The sequence below is a fragment of the Rhinoraja longicauda genome, chromosome 30 (genome assembly GCF_053455715.1).
Source record: "Rhinoraja longicauda isolate Sanriku21f chromosome 30, sRhiLon1.1, whole genome shotgun sequence".
NCBI classification, from domain to species: domain Eukaryota; kingdom Metazoa; phylum Chordata; class Chondrichthyes; order Rajiformes; family Arhynchobatidae; genus Rhinoraja; species Rhinoraja longicauda.
Window position 1 is genome coordinate 10,158,774 of NC_135982.1, and position 24,034 is coordinate 10,182,807.

Genomic DNA, 24,034 nt, shown 5'->3' on the forward strand with positions numbered 1-24,034 from the left:
CCAGTCCCCAAGTAACAGGAGGTTCAGCGAGTTGATATCAGAATCCACAGAACCCTCTAACCTCCCAGCAATGGTTTTGTGGTCTGCAGAGTGTTTAGACAGTCAGGTCCTCTTCCCCTCAGGGTGGGATGTCAAGCAACAGCGGGCACAGCTTTACGTTATAGGAGTGGAGTTTGGCCATTCGGCCCATCAGTCCACTCCGCCATACAATCATGGCTGATCTCTGCCACCTGAATCCCATGTTCCTGCCTTCTCCCCATAACCCTTGACACCCGTTCTAATCAAGAACTTGTCTATCCCTGCCTTAAATACATCCACTGACGGCCTCCACAGCACTCTGGCAACGAGTTCCACAGATTAACTACCCTCTGATTAAAGAGGTTCCTCCTCACCTCCTTTTTAATAGAGAGTGCCCGTTAATTCTGATCTTATTTTTTTATGGTGGGAGGGGCAAGATTTATTTTGCACAGAGAGGCTTCAAGAGGGCACAAAAGAGGTTTACCAGAAGGCTCGACACAAAATGCTGGAGCAACTCAGCGGGTCAGGCAGCATCTCTGGAGAAAAGGGAATAGGTGACATCTTGGGTCAAGACCCTTCTTCAGACTGAGAGTCGGGGGAGAGGGAAACTAGAGGCATGAGAAAGTACAGAACAACTCCGAGCCAGCACAAACGAGCCTGAAATGGTGGAGCCCACAATGCTCCATTGCTGGCTGTGTAAGAGGTGATAACGAAGGCCTGGATTAGAGAGCATTCGGTATAAGGAAAGGTTGGACATATTTGGATTGTTTTCTCTGAAACGTTGGAGGTTGTGAGGAGTCCTGGTAAAATTATGAGAGGCACATTTATGACAGTCAGAGCCTTTTTTCCAGGTGGAAATGTCAAAGATTAGAGGGCATAGGTTTAAGGTGAGAGGGGCAAAGTTTAAAGGAGACTAGACCAAGTGGACCTGTTGGGCCCAAACCTCTCCTGCATTGGTGCAGAATCCTCTCCCCCCCCTCCCTTCCCCCTCCCCCTCCATCCCTTCCCCTCCCCCCTTCCCCCCCTCTTCCCCTTCCCCCTCCGTCCCTTCCCCCTTCCCTCTCCCCCCTTCCCCCTCCCTCCTCCCCATCCCTCCCTCCTCCGCTCCCCCTTCCCCTCCCCCCACTCCATCTCCCTCTATCCCCCTTATCCCCCCCCCCTCCCTCCCTAGATAGATTTAAACTTTAAATCTGTGAATAACTTTTAAAATATAACACCGATTTCAATGAAACTTCTTCCATTAGCACCAAAGGGACGACGGTGAGTAAGGTGGGCCTAAAATTGTCACGCTATCGTGTACCGTTTTGGCTGTAGTTCAGGAACAAACAAACAAACAAACAAACGAGAGTTTTAGTATATAGATGTGCAGCGACGGGTGCTTGAACTGTGCTGCCAGGGATGGTGGGGGAGGGAGATACAATAGTGGCGTTGAAGAGGCTTGTAGATAGGCAGGTGGATATGCAGGGAATGGAGGGACATGGGTCACATGCGGGTGGGGGAGATTCGTTTAACTTGGTGTTATGTTCAGCACAGCCTCCGTGGACCTGTTCATGTCCTGCACTGTTCTGAGTTCTGCCGTCGATCAATAGCATTGTGAGTTATTAAAACATAAAACGTTGGAAATACGCAGCAGCTCAGGGCACCGCTGCGGGAAGAGAAACAAAGCTAATAAAACAAGACCGTTCGTCAGAACTCAACCTGAAACCTTGGTTCTGCTTCTCTTCCCACGGTTGTGGTCTGACCTGATGAGCGTTTCCAGCACTTACTGTATTTATTTTGTGTTTCCAGCATCTGCGGCTTTGTTTTGATCTTCGGGATTGTCAATTACTTGTTGGTGGGTTCTGAACTTCCGTCACAGAGAAGGTTGGCTTGCATTGTCCATTCTCACTTGTTTGTCTGGGGCCATTTTAGCAGCGGTTTGTGCTCACCTTTGACCAGAATGAGTAAGGACAGCAGGCTAACTCCGAAAGACAGAAAGCAAGCCTGATTTTTAATTTTATACAACACACCAGTAGTTTTACAGCCACGGTACACATCAGCTTTTTATTCCAGGTTGATTAGTTGAATACAATTTCCTCGTTACGCTGATAAGATTTGAGTTTACAACTCCGAATCGATAACCTAGTGGTACAGAGGTAGGGCAGGTAGAGCTGCTGCCTTACAGCATCGGCCTCAGCCCTGCCCTTGTATGGAGTTTGCACGTTCTCCCTGTGACCGTGTGGGTTTCCTCCCATATTCCAAAGACGTGCGGGTTTGCAGGTTAATTGGCCTCTGTAAATTGCCCCTGGTGTGTCGGGAGCGGATGAGGTTGTTGGCTCACGTTGAACTCGCCACAGCGGGTGATCGATGGTCGCGCGCGGACTCGGTGGGCCAAAGGGCCAGTTTCACAGCCCCACCTCCATCCAGTGGACAGGTTCCTTCTGTGGGAGATGGTGCTGGGGACTGACGACTTCTTGTAAGAAACGAGCTCGGGAGAAGGGAGTGGGACCGACGGGCCGAATGGCCTGCACTGTGATGTTGCGTCCCTCTGTGCCCGCCTACAACCACACCTTTAAACTTTGCCCCTCTCACCTTAAACCCATGCCCTCTAATCGTTGATATTTCCACCTGGAATATCAAAAAGGCTCTGCACAGAGATGCATCGTTGAAGGGGGCTGGTGGGATGCGTGGTGCCCTGGTGCCCCGGTACACCATTAACCCGCATGAGAGATGTACCCACCTAATGGTCCACCAACAGCATGCAGTACCTGTGGGAACAGTATCATGCACAGGCCTGGGGGAGAGACTGCTTGCTGTCTGATGAGCTCTTTTAGAACATTGTTCCCAGCTTGTTGTGATCTGATTTGTGACCAGGGGCTGCTGTTGAGAACAGTGAGAAACTAATTAAAAAAACCAAAGGTTCTGTCCACAACCATACCGGTTTAACTTTCTGGTTAACAATTGCAGCTTCTGGGAATTCAATTCCTCCATCTGATTCCATTCCAAGTCAGAATCTACCTCAAAGCCCTTCTGGGTTGACTCAGATAGCAGAGTCTCTGTAGCTGCCAAAGGCATCACAGGAAACCAAAGCACGATACAGAAAATCCGAAACAGAAACAGACAGGTAGCATCTGCAGAAAGTACAAACTCCGTAGTCGGGAACGAAACTGGGTCTCTGGAGCTGGGTGAGGCAGCAACTCTGCCACTGTGCCACCCCGAGACTCTAACTTGAAACGTCATTTATCCGTGTTCTCCAGAGATGCCGCCGAATTACTCCAGCACTTTTTGTGACCTTCTGAGTATTGACCAGCATCTGCAGTTCTTTGTTGCTACTTGTTGAAACATGGAGGGTTCCTCCGCAGGTTTCTCTGCCTGGTCTGCTGAGCGTACCAGTGATCTCTGCTGTGATACCATGAGTGGCAGAGAGCAATATAGATCTGAAAACCGGTCGTTTAAAAATAACGGTGCGACAATGTTTTATAGAACTTTGGTTCGGCCACATTTGGAGTATTGTGTGCAGTTCTGGTCGACCCATGACAGGAAGAATGTGGAGGTTTTGGAGAGGGTGCAGAAGAGGTTTACCAGAATGCCGCTGGGATTAGAAGGCATTGGCTATAAGGAGAGGTTAGACAATCTTGGATTATTTTCCCTGGAGTCTCAGAGGCTGATGGGAGACCTGACTGAAGTAGAGAAAATGTTGAGAGGCATCGATGAGGTAGATAGTCAGAACCTTTCTCCCAGGGATGAAATGCCAAGGACTAACAGGCACAGCTTTAAGTTGAGAGGGGGAAAGTTTAAAGAAGATGTGTATGGCAAGTTGTTTAAACTAGAGCATGGTGGGTGGCTGGAACATGCTGCCAGGAGTGGTGGTGGAGGCAGATACGATAATGGCGTTTAAGAGGCTTGTGTTTTGGTCATAAGTGATAGGAGCAGAACTAGGCCATTCGGCCCATCAAGCCTACTTCATCATTGAATCATGGCTGATCTATCTCTCCCTCCTAATCCCATTCTCTTGCCTCCTCCACATAACCCCTGACACCCGTACTAATCAGTCAGGGACATGGATATGCAGGGAATGGAGGGATCATGTGGAGGCAGAGGAGATTATGTTAACTGCACTAGAGGGCACAGACATTGTGGGCCAAGGTGCTGTACAGTTCTATGTTCGATGTATACTAACACTGACACAAGAGGAGAGTGCTCTGTGAAATCTGAAACAATAGACAATAGGTGCAGGAGGAGGCCATTCGGCCCTTCGAGCCAGCACCGCCATTCACCGTGATCGTGGCAGATCATGCACAATCAGTACCCCGTTCCTGCCTTCTCCCCTTATCCCCTGACTCCGCTATCATTAAGAGCTCTATCCACCTCACTCTTGAAAACAATTCTGCAAGTAATAGAAAACCATACTAATGGGTCAATTTACTCTGGTATCCTGTTCGACCGTTGCTTTTACTGATGTCCAGTTTTAACATCACACCGATGTGAGTTGGACTCAGCACTCTCGCTCCCCAAGTCCATGGCTGGGAACTGCTTAGCTTTTACTTTGGTACCTGGGAGCCTGAAAGAGACGTGCCTGCAACAGAAACCATGGCAGCTGCTGGGATTTACATTGGAGTAATTAAATAAATCTGGAATACAAAGCTCAATGATGGAGTCTATGCAACCACAGATGGTAATATAAAGACAACGACCTTAAGGAAATAAATCTGCCGTCTTTAATTCATTTTTGGAGACGTGGATGCCATTGGTAAAGCCAGCATTTGTGTTACCCAACTCTAAATTGTCCTTAAGAAAGCTGACGACAGTCCGCCTTCTTGAGTCACTGCACTGCTTGCGGTGAATTTGCTCCCATGGCTTTGGGACGGAGTTCCAGGAGTTAGAGCCAGCAACGATGAAGGGGAAGATGCCACCACTGAGTGGAAAGACTGCAGAAATGATTCAGGAGGATGTTGTCAGGACTCGAGGGGCTGAGCCGTCGAGAGAGAGGTTGGACTTTATTCCTTGGAGTGCAGGAGACTGAGGGGCGATCAAATAGAGGGTGCATAAAATCATGAATAGGTAGGGTGAATGCACAGACTTTCTCCCAGGGTTAGGAAATCAAGAACTAGAAGGAAAAGGTTCAGGTGAGAGGAGAAAGATTTACAGCAACAGCATTGAGGTGACATTTGAACAGATTCGTGTATAGGAACGGTTGAGAGGTATGTGGTCTCACGGTTGAGGTCTCACAGCGCCGGGTTCAATCCTGACCTCGGCTTCTGTCTATGTGGAGTTTGCGACCACGTGGGCTTCCCTCCGGGAGCTCCTGTTTCCCCTACATCTCAAAGACGTGAGTTGGTAGGGCATTTGGTCTCGGTAAAAATTAGCCCAAGTGTGCCGGGAGTGGATGCGAGATTGGGATAACATGGAACTAGTGTGATCGATGGTCGGTTCACAGAAGTGCCTGTTTTGCATGCTGTATCTCTTAATTAAACTAAAGAAGAATTCACCGAAGATAGACAAAATGCTGGAGTAACTCAGTGGGCCAGACAGGCAATGTTATTGGGCCAAAGCATTTAAGACTGTGTCCTAGTATTATAGTTTAACTCCCTCCAATGGCAGGAGTAACAATAATTCATGTATTTGGAAATAAATCTTACTGAATCAGTAATTTTAAATGAAATTTCACAGTAATTTTTCAGTGACAATATTGCAGAGCCCAGATTTGTAATTGCTCCAATGGGCAAGATAAATGGTGATACCATTTTGATGGCATTCGTATCTCACTGCTCCTGGGACTCAGATTTGATCCTGATCTTTAATTCTTTCTGTGTGGAGTTGGCATGTCCCCCTGTCGCACACATAGGTGTACTGCGGTTTCCCCCCCTGTCCCAAAGATAGGCGGGTTGGTAGGTTAATGGACTGTTTAGAGATACAGCATGGAAACAGCCCTTGCCCACACGGGCCAGTGATCATCCTGTACACTAGCACTGTCTTACACGCTGGGGACCGTTTACAATTTAACTGAAGCCAATTGACCTGCAGCCCTGCACGTCTTTGGAGTGTGGGAGGAAATCGGAGCACCCGGAGAAAACCATAGGGAGAACGTACAAAAACTCCACACAGACAGCACCCGTAGTCAGGATCGAACACGGGTCCCTGGCGCTCTAAGACAGCAGCTCTACCGCTGCGCCATTGGGCAGCCCAATAGGCCCTGGAGTGTATATTGTCCCCGGAGTGAATGTGACTGGTAGAATTGATGGGAAACATTGGGTGGAAGGGGGGGGGGGGGGGCAATAGGTTAACAGGAAGAATTATTCGGGGGGGAGGGAGAAGAGATTGTCCTGTGAGCCGGCATTGTCCCAAAGGGCCAAATGGCCTCCTTTATGTTATATGGAAATATAGAGGGCATGCGGAGATTTGAGGCACATGTTGAAATGTTGCACTGAAGGAGCCCGACATTGTCATTTTGAATGGGATTTTACACCCAGTAATGACCAGGGGTCCAATAATGCATTGCTAAAGAACCATGGGGGAATTCTCCCTGATGTCCGACCTACATTTATCCCCCATGTTACAATATTACCAGAACGCTCTAAACCTTCAACCAAAGTAACAGTACTGTTTCTCACTCTATCACTAATCGGTGCCTTAATTTATTCCATGAGAAAATTCAATTTTATGAATTCTTGATTAGTACGGGTGTCAGGGGTTGCGGGGAGAAGGCAGGAGAATGGGGTTAGGAGGGAAAGCTAGATCTGCCATGATTAAATGATGGAGTGGACCTGATGGACCAAATGGTCTAATTGCGCTCCTAACACATATGCACTTATGAGTCAGTAGAAAGGTTGTGTGTTGCTTATGAAATTGTCAGTAGAAAGGTTGTGGGGTACTATATTGTACAAGCTGCATCACATCTAAAAAGGCAATGCTGTACGTTACTATTCTCGGTTCTAACCGTCGCTGGGACTTTGTTTGGACTGATGAATGTAGAAGCTTTCATTGGTGGTAGGGTGACGGAGACTGGCTGGCTTTCTGCTCGGCCATGAGATGTCGTACGTCCCCCCCGCGGTGCAGTAACTATTGCTGCTGACACTCCCTGCTGCACAGTCCTGCAAGAGCAGTCGCCCCTCCTGCAGGGTTCAGCTGCGGCTGAATGAGCCGGGGTTGCGGGAGGATGCCCTCTGTGTGCATGGAGCTCCTCGCTGATGCCCCGGGAACGCTGTGAATGCTCCATAAAACCGTGGCCGTGCCGGATATTTGCACTTGTCGTTCAATCTCTTTGAAGTCATGCTGGAATAATGAAGGACATGATTGTGATTTATCTCTGAAATAAATATTCATTTTAGATAATAATTGGTTAGTACCATAGTGTGATAATATGGACATAAAAAGTACCATCAGGTCTATTACTATGATTAAATGTGAAATACATAAAGTCCCTTGAGTAGTTTTGTCAAAATCTCTTCAGTTGGCGGTCTGGTTGACTGCAATAAGTATTGCCATTTAACGATAGTTTGGAATTGTATTCCCATTGAGATGCATTGATTCTGTATCTGGGCGTAGGTTGATGATACTTAAATCCAGACTTGGGAGTAATCATTGGAAGGTTTTTTTGCGTTTAATATAGCAGTATCCTCATCCTCAATGTTTAGTTGAATTCCGCAGACAATTAAATATTTTGTGAACCCAGTAACTATTGTGCTGCAGGAAGTCTGACAATCAGTTTGTGCAGAGCAACTTTTTACAGCAATATAGTAAATCTGTTCTCATGATATTGGCCGACACCATAATGAAATGTCCCTGTATTTTGTCTGGATAGTGCCATTGTCCATCAGAACATGGTGCAGCTGGATGCATTTAGAAGGATGAGAGGGAATCTTATTGAAACATATAAGATTATTAAAGAATTGGACTCGCCAGAGGCAGGAAACATGTTCCCGATGTTGGGGGAGTCCCGAACCAGGGGGCCACAGTTTAAGAATAAGGGGTAGGCCATTTAGAACGGAGATGAGGAAAAGCGTTTTCAGTCAGAGAGTTGTGAATCTGTGGAATTCTCTGCCTCAGAAGGCAGTGGAGGCCAATCCTCTGGATGCTTTCAAGAGAGAGTTAGATAGAGCTCAATGATAGCGGAGTCAGGGGGTTTGGGGAGAGGGTAGGAACGGGGTACTGATTGTGCATGATCACGGTGAATGGCGGTGCTGGCTCGAAGGGCCGAATGGCCTACTCCTGCACCTGTTGTCTATTGTCTTTTGTCTCACAACGCCAGAGACCCAAATTCGATCTGGTATTGTCAGTTTGAATGTTCTCCCTGTGACCGTATGGGTTTCCTCCGGGTGCTCCGGTTTCCACCCAAGTCCCGAGCACATGTGGCCTCTGTAAATTGTCCCAAACGTGTAGGGAGTGGATGAGAAAGTTGTGGATGACATAGAACAAGCGTGAATGGGTGATTGATGGTCGGCATGGACTTGGTGGGCCAAAGGGCCTGTTTCCATGCTGTATCTTTCAATCAATCAGAAAAGAGTGAGAGGGGCCGTGGGATTCACATATTGCCTGTAAGATATTACCAACAATATTGATCTGCAGTGTCAGTGTAAACCTCAGGACTTAAATCCACAAGCCACCAAGCCCTCGTGCAAAGTGACATAATTATAAATGCTCCTTTAGAAGATCTTAGGGACCAGGATGCTAATTCCTGAGGCTTTGCAGTGACAACACATGCTTCTTTCAGTTGTTTTACGGCCATTGTCTCTGCTTTCTCTTTCCCCACTTGCTCCCACCCTATTTGCCACAGAGGGTCACGCTTTGTAGCTCCCAGTGCATCGAGCATTTATGAAATAGACAATAGACAATAGAAAATAGGTGCAGGAGAAGGCCATTCGGCCCTTCGAGCCAGCACCGCCATTCAATGTGATCACGGCTGATCATTCTCAATCAGTACCCCGTTCCTGCCTTCTCCCCATACCCCCTGACTCCGCTATCCTTAAGAGCTCTATCTAGCTCGCTCTTGAATGTATTCAGAGAATTGGCCTCCACTGCCCTCTGAGGCAGAGAATTCCACAGATTGCATCAGTTGAGTTTTGTTTAATTTAAACCAAACTAGACGAATGCGTTACCTGGGCTGTGCCCATACACCTCCTTGTACAATCATTTGGTAAATATTAGATGTCAAAAGCACTGTAGCAGTGAATCGATTAACCCCGCAGGTCTAGATCCACAGCCCTCGTGTCATTATTTCCACTAGATAACACAGATAATAGATAAGACAGGTCCAGCAGTGTAAAGAACTGGGTATCCTCTCGTCCTTTTTGTGGGATTGGGAGATTCACAAAGTTTTGTAGCTCATTCAGTTCAATAGAAGTCTACTTATATTTGGAGAAATCAACTCATGGAGTCATGCAGCATGCAAAGGGGCCCAACTTGCCCATGACGACCAAGATGCCCCATCTACATTAGTCCCATGGCCCATATCCCTCTAAACCTTTCCTGTCCATGCGCCTGTCTAAATTGCTGTGCAGTTGTGTGTGTAGTTGTGTGTGCAGTTACCCCCAATCCAATGCTGAAATGGTGCCAGATATCTGGATCCGCATTGTGCTGCAGGGCATCTCCGTCCAGTGAGATCCCCCCCATTGTGTGAGTTCCCCCATCTGCATTTATAGGCCAAGACCCCAGGCTCTGAATAGGCTGTCGATCTTCGGCTGCGATCAGCATAAATCTGACCCAGTTTAGGGAAGTAGAAAATTCTGAAAAGCTCTGCACCATCTCCCCACTCAACAAAGATGGCCGCTGGCAGTGAGAAACCAGAGCGCGCAATGGGACATCAAGGGGAAAATGTCCTGGGAACCAATTCCTGTAGGACCATCAAAAGTAAATATGCTTCTGAATAATTCCCATCGATTTCAGCTTGTGTTTTATTATTTATAATTGTTTCTTATGTTAATGAGTTGCCATGGTGATGTGAATTTTCTTTCAGGATACATTCATTTCAGCGTGGCTGATTCAATTGCTTTTTTCTATTTGCATTTCTGATATAAATCAAGAATGGGTGTTTATTAAATTGTGTTTCGGGTCTTGCGATTTGTCAGTGGGCATAGGATTGCTCAGTAAGTGTCTTGTGTAATTTTCTTTTCTGTTCACTTTTTCTTTCTCTCTTATTCCTTAACTCTTTCCTTTCCCTCTCTTCTCCTACTCTTTCTTTGTTCTCCACTCCTAGTCTTTTTTGTTTTCACCCTCTCTCCTCCAGAAAGCACTGCGGGATAAATTTGCCTTGCTCACATGTTCGATGTTGACCACTTTGAAGGCGTCCTCCTTCTCTCTCCAATGGGAGTTCTGTGAGACCCTCTCTCACAACACCCCCTTCCGTGGTTCCGGCTATGATCCACCTCCACCTCTCTTTTCCAGCTTTCTCTCCCGCCACCACAATCAGTCTGTAGAAGGGTCCCAACCTGAAACGTACCCTGTCCATTTCATGCACAGATAGAGACAGTGGATCGGGCAGCATCTCTGCAGAAAAGGAATAGGTGATGTTTTGTATTGAGACCCTTCTTCAGACTGCTGCCTGACCTGCTGTGTACTTCCAGCACATTTGTTCAGTATAGTAGAGCCTCACACTGGATTCCTCTTCTGTAATTTGGTTTTAAATGGCATTGATGTAACTTAGTGTTGGGAGTGACGTGTACATTGTGCGAAGAGCGCATGAGACTGAGAAAATGTCGACCTCCATCATTCCTGCTGTCGAGTGGTGTCTAGACTTCTTAAATACTACGGGCTACTCTTTAATGTGCATGCCATTACAATCATAAGGAATAGGAGTAGAATTAGGCCATTTGGCCCATCAAGTCTACTCCGCCATTTAATCATGGCTGATCTATCTCTCCCTCCTAACCCTATTCTCCTGCCTTCTCCGCATAACCTCTGATATCTGTACTAATCAAGAATCAGTCTATCTCTGCCTTAAAGATATCCACTGATTGGGCCTGTACAGCTTTCTATGGCAAAGAATTCCACAAATTCACCACCCTCTGACTAAAGAAATTTCTCCTCAACAGGCCCTTCGGCCCACCGAGACCGCGCCAACCAGAGATCACCCCGTACACTAGAACTATCCTACAGACTAGAGAAATTTACGATTTTACCAAAGCCATTTAACATACAGACCTGTACGTCTTTGGAGTGTGGGAGGAAACTGGAGCACCCAGAGAAAACCCACAGGGTCACAGGGAGAGCATACAAACTCTGTACAGACAGTACCCGTGGTCAGGATGAAACCAGGGTCTCTGGTGCTGCAACTCTAACGTTGTGCCACTGTGCCTTCCAAGGGTGACCTTGAATGCTGTTTGTGTGGAGTTTGCATGGTCTCCCTATGATCGCATGAGTTTCTGCATGGGTGTTCCAGTTTTCTTCCACATCCCAAAGACGTGCTGGTTTGTGAGCAAATCGGCCTTTCTAAAATGGCCGCTGGTGTGTTGGGAGTGTATGAGAAAGTGGGATAACGGGATAACATAGAACTGGTATGAACGGATGATCAATGGTTGGCCATTGATCGAAGTGGGTCGAAGGACCTGTTTTCATGCTTATCTCCAAACTCAAATAAAATTCAATGGGACCAGCCACTTAAAGGCTGGGTACATAAGGAATGGCTGTACTCTGAACATCCCAAAGCCTTTACACCAACACAGGGCAGGTCAGGTGTGTGATATGGTGCTATCCACTTGCCTGAAAGAGTCGTGGTGGTGGCAATCCCTCGAGGTCGAGGATGATTGTCTACATTCCGTTGTAGCGATTGAATCAAGTATTCACCGCTTCCATGCCGGTTCTTGACCAGGAGCTTCCGGCCATCACGTAGCCTGCGCCCATCGCCCTTCCCCCATCGCCGAAGGTCTTGAGTGAAGTTTTGCGCTGCTCACAGAACGAGGACGCCTGTGCGTGCGTTTGTTTCACGTGTACTTAATGTTGCACTCCAAGAAGCACACGGTCCTTCACAAATCAATCAACTAATTCCGATGGCAAGGGAAACAAGACGATTGGAGCTGATAGATCTGTTGCAGCCTTCATCATCCGCCTTCACAGCCGTCGAGTTCAAGATAACGTGGTCCGCCGTTGGGGTCTTGTACGTTGGATCGTTCTTAGTCTGGACCCTCGTCCTCGACCTTACCGCCATGGGTGGCCCTACCAGAAGCTAGTGCTTCCCACGGCATCGCTCTCGGAATCATGGGGGCACGCAAGCCTCTTCACCACAACAAGGTGAACGACCCGAAGAGGGCCTGAATGAGTACAGATCCAACAACAGTCAACAACCTTGATATCATCCAGGACATAGCAACTGCCTTCGATTGGCACCCCATCCATCACTCCACTACTGTCGATACCCACCAAAGCTACCCGTGAAACACCTCCCAAACCTAGGACTTCTGGTATCTAGAAGCTATCGGGAGAAGTCGGGCAGACTTGGATCATTTTCTCTGGAGTGACAGAGGTTGACATAGACAGGGCAGACTATCAGAATCTTTTTCCCAGGGTGCAAATGTCAAGGACAAGAGGGAGCAGCTTTAAGGTGAGAGGGGCAAAGTATAAAGAAGATACCTGGCAAGTTTTTTACACTGAGGGTGGTGGGTGCCTGGAACCCGCTGCCAGGGGTGGTGGTAGACAGGGACAGGGCAATGGCATTTAAACCTTTAGATAAGCACATGGATCTGCAGGGAACGGAGGATTATGGATCATGTGCAGGTAGAGGAGATTAGTTTAACTTGGTATCATGTTTGGTACAGTCATAGTGGGCTTGTTTCTGTCAGCACAGTTCTATGTTCCTGAAGGAGGCCATTCAGCCCACTGGGTCCAGACCAGCTTCCAGGAGGGCAATTGCATCACCCCCTTTCCCCCTTATTTCGCTGCAGCTCTACAATTCATTCCCTTTCATATGTCAACCAACACCTCTTTGACTCTTTGGCCTCTCCTGGCCACTGAAGATTTCCCGCTTAGCGTCGCTGACTGACTTACCCGCACGTCTTTGGGACGTGGGAGGAAACCCGAGCAACCGAGGGAAAAGCCCAGGACAGTCACAGGGAGAACGTGCAAACTCCACGCAAGCAGCACCCGAGGTCGGGATCGAACCCGACGCGCTGGACCCTGTGCGGCAACTACCCGCTGCCCCTTCTGCCTCGTCACTGGCAGGGCATGGAGCGCTAAACTCGACCCGATAAAGGCTTGCAGTGCGAGACCCAGGCAGAGTGCAGGTAGTTGGATAATTGCCCTGTCGACCAAGCCTAGTGCTCGCACCGCTGCGACTGAAACTGAGTTAATGCTCATAATTTTAATGTCAATATTCCTGAGTCACTGAATTTTTCTGAAAGAATTATTCAAACCAGAATTATTCATGTAGCAAACTGGAGTTTGCTCTATTTTGTTCACTTTTGCCCTTTAAACAGCTCCGGTTGTCTGAGTAAATGTTGTTGCCGTACAGTAAACTGTTTGCTCTGTCATGTTTGTTCTGGTCATTCCCTGAAATAGCCGTTGCCAGTAAGACACCGTTCAGTGTTCTGTTCTCCATTTGGATCGAAAACGTAAATAAAATATCTTTGATTCGTGCACGTTAAAAAAAAACCCCTGTGATAAATGCTCACTGAAGGGAGCTTATCATCACCATGGTAACTTGTTAACATATGAAACAATTATTAAATAGAATTGTCGTCACATTTATAATGTAAAAGTCATGGCAGCTAATTTGTAGGCAGCAAGCCAGAGAGGGAAAGACTATGATAATCTGTTCATGATCATTAGTTTAGTTAGCTCACAACAAAAGGTTTTCACTGTACTTTGGTGCGAGTGACAATAAACTAACCTAACTAACTAACTAACTAACTAACTAACTAACTAACTAACTAACTAACGAGTTTATAGATACAGCGTGGAAACAGGCCCTTCGGCCCACCACATCTACTCCAACTATTGATCACCCCATACACTAGTTCCATGTTATCCTGGTTTCACATTTTACACATTAGGGGCTTGTTGACCTACAAACCTGCACGACTTTAGAGTGTGGGAGGAAAGCTGAGTACCGGGAGAAAGCTCACACGGTCACAGGGAGAACGTAGGAACTCCGTGCAGGCAGCACCTGCAGTCAAGATGGAACCCGGGTCTCCGGCGTCGTAAGGCAGCAACTCTACCATCTGCGCCACCGTGCGACCTCAAAAACCCCATTGACCAACCAGGGTTGAATATTGCCTTTGAGAGCACCGTTGGTCATGGGATGTTGAGAACACTGGAGAGGGCGGAGGAGGCTTCTGTTGCTCAGCTCAGTGTAAAAGCATGTCCCTCAAGCACCTTTGCACTGCCAGCAACCACCGGGTGATCGGGACCTGGGCTTTGCATTGAAGCATGACTTCAATGGTGGGTGGTGGGCGTATGGAACGAGGTAGTTGCAGCCCGTACTTTCACACCATTTAAGAACCATTTTGAGAGGTGCATGGACAGGACAGGACAGGTTTGGAGGGAGATGGGCAGGTGGAACGAGTGTAAATGGGACATGTTGGCCGGTGTGGGCAACGCTGTTTCCACGCTGTGTGACTCTATCACTCTTAAGACCAAGCTCCCTGTGACCCACACAAACCTCACCTCGGTGAGGGCGGGGGGGGGGGGGGGGGGGGGGGGGGGAGAAACAAAAAGGCTTTATTTTCCATCCGGAGAACTGTTGTTGTCAGCTGAAGCTGGGTGAGGTGAGCCAGCTCACTTTATGGATTCAATATTCCGCCAGCACCTCGAGGGTGACTTGTACTCAGAGAACAGCCGTGAGGTTGAGTCTGACAGTGAAGGTCACTGGTGGGGAGAATCATGCTGACAGCTTTCAAAGCCTCGATGGGCACATGCTTGTTCCTAGCTTTAACGTTCAAAAGATATATCTGCAGGTTTCAATTATTAAAGTGAAAAGCACAACTGCGGAGTTTCACTGTATCCATTACAATAAATATTTTCCCCCTCTAAAACTCACATGCCACCGTGCTGAGAGACTATATTCTGCACTCTGCGGGCAGAAACGATAGTCTGCACTTTCTCTCCACTCTGCCTGTGTAGGAAGGAACTGCTGATGCTAGTCTAAATCGCAAATAGACACAAAACGCTGGAGTAACTCAGCGGGTCAGGCAGTGTCTCTGGAGAAAAGGAATAGCTGACTTTTTGGGGGGGGTCGAGCATTCTTCAGACTGAAGAAGTTCTCCCTGTTGTACTTGTGTTTGGCCTGATTATGTTCACGTGCACTATTATCTGATTTGATTGGAAGGCACGCAAGCAAAAGCTTTTCACTGTACCTCGGCAATAATAATAAATCTAAAACAAAACCTAGCTGCTCTTTATACTACACTAGACCAAGTGGACCCGTTGGGCCCAAACCTCTCCTGCATTGGTGCAGCACCCTCTCCTCCCCCTCTCCCCCCCACTTCCCCTCCCCTCACTTCCCCTCCCCCCCACTTCCTCTCCCCCCCACTTCCCCTCCCCTCACTTCCCCTCCCCCCCACTTCCCCACCCTCCCCTCTCCCCCCCACTTCCCCTCCCCCCACTTCCCCTCCCTCCCTCCCTTTCCCTCCCCCCACTTCCCCTCCCCCCCCATTCCATCCCCCTCAACCCCCCCTTATCCTCCCTCCTCCCCCTCCCTCCCTCCCCTCCACCCCCTCTCCCCTCCCTCCCTGGAATATAGATTTAAACTTTAACATGTGAATAACTTTAAAAATATAACATCGATTTGAATTAAACTTCTTCCATTAGCAACAAAGGGACGACGATGAGTAAGGTGGGCCTAAAATTGTCGCGCTACCGTGTCCGTTTTGGCTGCAGTTCAGGAACAAACAAACAAACAAACGAGAGTTTTAGTATATAGATAGATACCGTGTTGCCTGTTGGAAAGGAGAGTTGAAGAGCAGAACAATTGTCAGCATTGTGGTGAGGTGACTGGGTTAGCACCCTGCGATCTGATCTGCTGATTTGTAGGCGCAAGTTCAAGTCTCGCCAAGGCCACTGGGAGATTCAAATTCAATTACTTGAACATAATTGAAACATGATGACCGCAAAGCTACTCGATTATTTAAAAGATCTCAATGCGACCACTGTACCTGGTCCACCAAGTGGGCGAGACCAGACAGTGTTGACTGAGTCTGAAATGGTGCAGCAAGTCAAGGGAAATCAAGAGTGTCATATTGGCAGAGGTACCGCCAATGGAACGCTGATATTCTCACTTGCTGCAGCAGCTTTTACAGTATCATTAACACAATAACACATCAAATTAAACAGTGTAGGAAAATAACTGCAGATGCTGGTACAAATCGAAGGTATCACAAAATGCTGGAGTAACTCAGTGGGCCAGGCAGCATCTCAGGAGAGAAGGAATGGGTGACGTTTCAGGAGACATTCCTTCTCTCCTGAGATGCTGCCTGACCCGCTGAGTTACTCCAGCATTTTGTGATACACATCAAATAAATATCAATCAATAATATAATAAATTAATAATCCGTAATAATAGATTATTGCAGTAGTGCAAAAACTCAATTATATAATGTAATCACAACAAACTCCACAGTTGATCCTTGCTGGGGTAGGGTTGTGCAGCGTGGTTTCAGAGCCTAATAGTTACTGGGAAGAAACTGTTCTTGAACCTGGTGGAAACAGTTTTCAGGCTCCTATACTCTCTTCCCAATGGAGTTTGGAGAGGGTGGTCTGGGTCTTTAGTGATATTAGCCACCTATTTGAGGCAGCGCTTCATGTAGATCCCTCTGATGTTGAGGGAGGTTGGTACCCGTGATGGACCGGGCAGTGTACACCACCTTTTGAAGATTCCTTCATTCCTGGCCGTTTGAGTTACCAAAACCAGGCCGCGATTTGAACTGTAATACACCCTCTACCAAGCACCTGCAGGAGTTTGAAGGAGTTTCTGGCGGCGTACCAAATCTCCCCGAAAGAAATAGAGATGTTGATGAGCTTTCGTTGTGATTGCATTAAGATATGGGTAATAAATCCTGGCCCTGTCAGTGCTCATTTCATGGTATAATATTCTATTGATTTATTGCCTCGTGCCAAGACACAGTGAACAGCTTTTGTTTGCGTGCTATCCAATTAAATCAGATCATACTACACACAAGTACAATCACGCCACATACAAGCACTACAGGTAGTGCAAAGAGAAAATTACCAGAGTGTTGGAGATAGTGTTACAGCATTTTAATGTTACAGTTTCAGAGAAAAATTCCAATGTCCGCAATGAGGTAGGTTCATAAGTTCATCAGTAAAAGGAGCAGACTTAGGCTATTCGGCCCTTCAACTCCGCCATTCAATCATGGCTGATCTATCGTTCCCTCTCAACCCCATTCTCCTGCCTTCTCCCCATGATCCCTGACACCTGTACTAATCGAAGGTATCACAAAATGCTGCAGTAACTCAGCAGGTCAGGCAGCATCTAGGAGAGAAGGAATGGGTGACGTTTCGGGTCGAGACCCTTCTTCAGACTCTTTAGACCCCGTACTAATCAAGGTTGAAAGATTGTGACACTGGCTTATGGGAGGCCAGTTCAGGAGTCTGATAACAGAGGGAAAGATGCAGTTTCTAAGTCTGGTGGTACAAATAAATATATATATAAATATAAAATATATATCATAATATATAATATCTGAATGGACTGTTGCTAAATTCTGCCTGGGTTACATTGTTGGTGACTCCTGTGAGAATTCCTGATAATGTTCTCATCTTTCTCTGTTTTCTCTTTTTCAGATAAGCCTACCGCGAGCTTCACTCTGTCCCCCCCAATATCACAGGATGGTAAGTCAACCTTTCCCGAAATTTGCAAGGAGCGATTTTGTAAAGTGGAGGTTAATCAAGTATTACACGCGTCTTTCCTCTGGACACTTCGCTTGAAGTATTGTAACCGGAGCCACTAATTATGCAAAGATGGAACCGATTTTACAGGATGCGATTGTCAAAGCTTTGTTTAAAGTCTTGGATCCCGCTGCAGTCGACACTTTTAATCTGATTTACTGGGTCTCATTAGCATGTTGGCCGAGTTATCATGACTTAAAGAAAGGCTTTGACATCTTCTGAAGATGCTGGCTACCTTCACGAAGTAGCGATCTACCGAACGATCTCCCTGCTTCACATTTGATTCAGGGCAGTGTTGAATGATGCCTTTTGACTCAGTTTTCCCCTGGACAGGTACATGGATAGGAACGTTGTGGAGGGATATGGGCCAAAGACAGGCACATTTATAGATCCTATAGATGTGTATGAACCCGTGAGTGGAATAGATCGGGTAGATTCCCAGAGTCTCTTGCCCAGAGTAGGTGAATCGAGGACCAGAGGACGTAGGTTTAAGGTGAAGGGGAAAAGATTTAATGGGAAACATGAGGGGTAACTTTTTCCACACAAAGGGTGGTGGGTGTATGGAACAAGCTGCCAGAGGAGGTAGTTGAGGCAGGGCCAGGTGCAGTCTCTGTACAACTGCAGTAGGACCTCCTTGCTCATAAACTCAAATCCTCTCGCAATGAAGGCTAATATGCCATTGGCTTCACTGCCTGCCTGACCTGCATGCTTACTTTCAGTGACTGATGTACAAGGTCTCGTTGCACCTCCCCTTCTCCTAATCTGACACCATTCAGATAATAATCTGCCTTCCTTTTCTTGCCACCAAAGTGGATAAACTCACATTTATCCACATTATACTGCATCTGCAATTCTTCTGCCCACTCACCCAAATGATCCATCTCACCCTGCAGCCTCATAACATCCTCCTCGCAGCTCACACTACCACCCAGCTTTGTGTCATCCGCAAACTTAGAGATGTTACATTTAATTCCCTCGTCTAAATCATTAATATATATTGTAAATAGCTGGGGTCTCAGCACCGAGCCTTGCGGCACCCCACTAGTCACCGCCTGCCATTCTGAAAAGGACCCGTTAATTCCTACTCTTTGCTTCCTGTCTGCCAACCAGTTCTCTATCCATGTCAGTACCCTACTCCCAATACCACGTGCTCTAATTTTGCACACTAATCTCTTGTGTGCGACCCTGTCAAATGCTTTTTGAAAGTCCAGATACACCACATCCATTGGCTCTCCCTTATCCATTCTACTTGTTACATCCTCAAAAAATTCCAAAAGATTAGTCAAGCATGATTTCCCCGTCATAAATCCGTACTGACTTTGACCGATCCCGTCACTGCTTTCCAAATGCGCTGCTATAACATCTTTAATAATCAACTCCAACATCTTCCACACTACCAACATAAGGCTAATTGAATGAATGAATGAATGAATGAATGAATGAGTTTATTGGCCAAGTATGTGCATATACAAGGAATGTGCCTTGGTGCTCCGCTCACAAATGACAACACAAACATGCAGTTAACAATTAAGAATAAAGCATAACACATCAAAACAATAAGGATACACCATTACGGTCTGAACATGTGGGTGAAAATAAAATAAAACTGACTGTAAGGGACCTACATTTGTCTTCACTAAACTTTTCCTTTTTACACACTTAGAGAAACTTTTACAGTTTTTATATTGCCCGCAAGCTTTCTTTCATGCTCTTTTCCCCCCCACTCTTAATTAACCCCTTTGTCCTCCTCTGTTGAGTTCTAAGTTTCTCCCAGTCCTCTGGTTTGCTGCTTCTTCTGGTGGCCAATCTTCCTTGGCTTTAACACTCTCCTTGACTTCCCTCGTCAGCCACGGTTGAGCCGCCTTCCCAGTTTTATTTTTTCTCCAGACAGGGATGAACAATTTCTGCCGTTCATCCATGAGGTCTTTAAATCTTCGCCATTGCATCTCCACTGTAAACCCTTTAAGTATAATTTGCCCGTCTATCCTAGCCAATTCACGTCTCATACCTTCAAAGTCTCCCTTATTCAAGTTCAGGACCCTAGTCTCTGAATTAACCGTGTCACTCTCCATCCTTATGCATAATTCCACCATGTTATGGACGCTGTTGCCCAAGGAGCCTTGCACAACAAGAACGCTAACTAATCCTTCCTCTTTATACAATACCCAGTCTAGGATGGCCTGCCCTCTAGTCAGTTCCTCGACATATTGGTTTAAAACCCCATCCCGTATACATTCCAGGAAATCCTCCCCCTCAGCACTGTTATCAATTTGGTTGGACCAATCTATATGTAGATTAGAGTCACCCATCATAACTGCTGTACCTTTGCTACATGCATCCCTAATTTCCTGCTTGATGCTATCCCCAACCTCCCTACTGCTGCTTGGTGGTCTGTATACCACTCCAACAAGCGTTTTCTGCCCTTGGCTATTTCGCAGTTCTACCCATACTGATTCTGCAGCATCCAAGCTAATGTCTCTCCTTGCTATTGCATTAATCTCCTCTTTAACCAGCAATGCCACCCCACCTCCTCTTCCTTTCCGTCTATCCTTCCTGAATATCGAATACCCCTGCATGTTTAGCTCCCAGCCTTGGTCACCCTGGAGCCATGTCTCCGTAATTCCAACAGTATCACATCCCTTAACTACTAACTGCGCATTCAATTCATCCATCTTATTTCGAATGCTCCTCGCATTAAGGCACAAAGCTTTCAGGTTAGTTTTTCTTATCTCGCTTCTACCTTTTGCTTCTGTCCTCTTACGGCCCTCTGTCTCCTTGCATTGGGTCCCAGCCCCCTGCCCTGTTAGGTTAAACATAGCCTTTCCTGCACTCTCTTTCCCGTTAGCTGCACGGATACACGTCCACGTTGTTGACTCCACCCCCCCCCCCCACACTTTTTAGTTTAAACCCACCCGTGTCGCACTAGAACCCACCCGTGTAGCACTAGAACCCACCCGTGTAGCACTAGTACCCACCCGTGTAGCACTTGTACCCACCCGTGTAGCACTGGTACCCGTCCGTGTAGCACTAGTACCCACCCATGTAGCACTAGAACCCACCCGTGTAGCACTAGAACCCACCCGTGTAGCACTAGTACCCACCCGTGTAGCACTAGTACCCACCCGTGTAGCACTGGTACCCATCTGTGTAGCACTAGTACCCACCCGTGTAGCACTAGAACCCACCCGTGTAGCACTGGTACCCGTCCGTGTAGCACTAGTACCCACCTGTGTAGCACTAGTACCCACCCGTGTAGCACTAGTACCCACCCGTGTAGCACTAGAACCCACCCGTGTAGCACTAGTACCCACCCGTGTAGCACTGGTACCCGTCCGTGTAGCACTAGTACCCACCCGTGTAGCACTAGAACCCACCCGTGTAGCACTGGTACCCGTCCGTGTAGCACTAGTACCCACCCGTGTAGCACTAGTACCCACCCGTGTAGCACTAGTACCCACCCGTGTAGCACTAGAACCCACCCGTGTAGCACTAGTACCCACCCGTGTAGCACTAGTACCCACCTGTGTAGCACTAGTACCCACCCGTGTAGCACTATCACTATCACTCGATGACTCGCTGTTGGCAAACAGTTGGATGATGACACAGTAAATAAATAACTCGATGACTCGAGGACTCTATGCTCTATCACTATCTCACTCTATCACTCTGTGACTCTGTGCACGCCTCACAATCTGTGGCAGGATCCATGTGAATGTTGTTAATAGATGTGCCCGCCCGTGGAATTTTGGAAAGTAATTACATCTGTAATTAAATAACTGCATGTGTTCTAACTGTGCTATTTAAAAAGTTGTAGCTGTATTTTGGATCGTTTATCTATTTCACGGCATCCCTCCAAAACTGGAAGAGAATGAAATTGATGCATTTGAGGTCCTGCTGCTTCATTAGCAATGCGCACGTGTTGCCTGAGCCCATTGGTGTTATGTAAGAAAGCGGGAGGAGAGCTATGCATTGAGTACAGGAATCAGGAAATCATGTCGCAGATTTGCAAGACTTTAATTTGGCTGCATTTGGAGTATTGTGTGCGTGTCTGGTCATCCCATTATAGGAAGGACGTGGAGGTTTTGGAGATTTACCAGATTGCTCGCTGGATTAGAGAGAATTAACTCTCAAGAATGGTTGGACAAATACAGATTATTTTCCCTGGAACATCAGAGGGACATCATGATGAAACTGATTCATGTCATTGTTGAGACCACGCTTGGACCACTGTGCACAGCTCCGGTCGGCCAGTTGTAACAGGGATGTCATTAAGTTGGAAAGGATGCAAAAGGGATTCACCAGGATGTCACCTAGGTTTATCAAGCCTTAGGTTATAGGGAGCGGTTGAATAAGGTGGGACCTTTTATTCATTGGAGCGTAGGAATGCTGAGGGGTGACCTTGTCGGGGTGCACAAGATCACGAGGGGGCGGTTAAAGTGTGCGCTCACAGTCCTTTTCCCACAGTGGAGGTTTCTATAACTAGCGGGCAAAAGCTAATAGCGAGAGGGGAGAGATTTACGAGTGACCTTTGGGGTCAACTTTTTCAGAGGTTACTCCGTTCCTGGAATGAGCTGCCAATGGAAGCTCTAGAAACAGATGCAATTATGACATTTAAAAGATTTGTACAGATCTTTGTGTACGGATATACAAATATACTTTGTATATGTACATACATCCTTTTGTACATGGATAGAAAGGGTTTAGGGGGATATGGGCATAATGCAAGCAAATGGGACTCGCCCAGTTTGTCAACTTGGTTGGCATTGACAAGGTGGGCCGAAGGGCCTGTTTCCATGCTGTATAAAAGGTTTTAAATAGATATCAACAATAATTTGCATTTATTTACTGTTCTTAGCATAGTATATTTCCCTATAATTTATGAACTTATGAAATCAGACCATACATGAATACAATCAAGCCAAATACAAGTTCAACGGTTGGTGCAAAGAGAAAACTACTAGAATATAGAGTTGCAGCATTGCAGTGTTGCAGTTACAGAGATAGTGCAGATTTATTTTAAAAGTGCAAGGTCTGCAATGAAGAAGGTTGGAAGATCGGGACTTCCCCCGAGATGATGGGAGGACCGTTCAGTAATCTGATAAAAGACAATAGACAATAGACAATAGGTGCAGGAGGAGGCCATTCGGCCCTTCGAGCCAGCACCGCCATTCAATGTGATCATGGCTGATCATTCTCAATCAGTACCCCGTTCCTGCCTTCTCCCCATACCCCCTGACTCCGCTATCCTTAAGAGCTCTATCTAGCTCTCTCTTGAATGCATTCAGAGAATTGGCCTCCACTGCCTTCTGAGCCAAGCTGGGAAGAAGCTTTTCATGAATCCCCTTCTCCCCTGTTATATTTTTGACATTCCTACCAACACCAAGTCTGGAAAGGAGTATATCCGCATGTCAAATGTTAAGGAACTTGTTTCATTCCACTGAAAATTGGTTTTATTGAAAGGGGTAAAGTACTGTTCTGTCAGCCTCTGTTTTGCGTTTAGCCTGCATGCTTGCGATTGAGGTATATGGTCGATTGTGGTCCTCACACATGTTAAAGAAAATGTGGATGTGTGGCTTAATTGGCTGCTGTAAATTGCCTGTTGTGAGTAAGGAGTAGATGTGAAAGTGGGATAACGTAGAACTAGGGGTGGCATGGTGGCACAGTGGTAGAGTTGCTGGCTTCCAACACTAGAGATCCGGGTTCGATCCCGACTACGGTTATTGTCTGTATGGAGTTTGTGCATTCTTCTTGTGATCATGTGGGTTTTCCTCTGAGTGCTCCGGTTTTTTCCCACACTTCCCACAGGATTGTAGGTTAATTGGTTTTGGTAAATTGTAAATTGTCCCTTGTGTGTAGGATAGTGCTAGTATGGGGTGATTGCTGGTCAGCGCGATGTGGGTGGGCTGAAGGGCCTGTTTCCATGCCGTATCTCTAAACTCTAAACTGGTGTGAACAATGGATCGATAGTCGGCGTGGACTCGGCAGAGTTTCAATGCTGTATCTTGCATTCATTCAGTGAGTCAAGTCCAACGTCACATGTTGAAAGTCTGAGCAATCTAATGGCGTGTCCCGACCCGAAACGTCGTCTGGCCATTCCCTCCACAGATGCTGTTGATCCACCGGCTTCCTCGGCACTTTTTTTTTTGCTCACGATTCCAGCACCTGCAGTCTCTTGTGTCTTTACCTGTCTATTTCTGATCAAACT

General features: G+C 46.9%; 1 protein-coding gene across 10 annotated transcripts in view; it reads left to right on the forward strand.

Moving 5' to 3' along the window:
• The window catches only part of agrn (agrin), a 519,366-nt gene that overhangs the window by 251,578 nt on the left and 243,754 nt on the right, over window positions 1-24,034 (forward strand). For all 10 annotated transcript variants that reach the window (XM_078425207.1, XM_078425208.1, XM_078425209.1 and 7 more), the window contains one exon: window positions 17,725-17,772. In XM_078425207.1, the coding sequence (XP_078281333.1) occupies window positions 17,725-17,772 (48 nt within the window). The remainder of the gene's footprint in view (window positions 1-17,724; window positions 17,773-24,034) is intronic.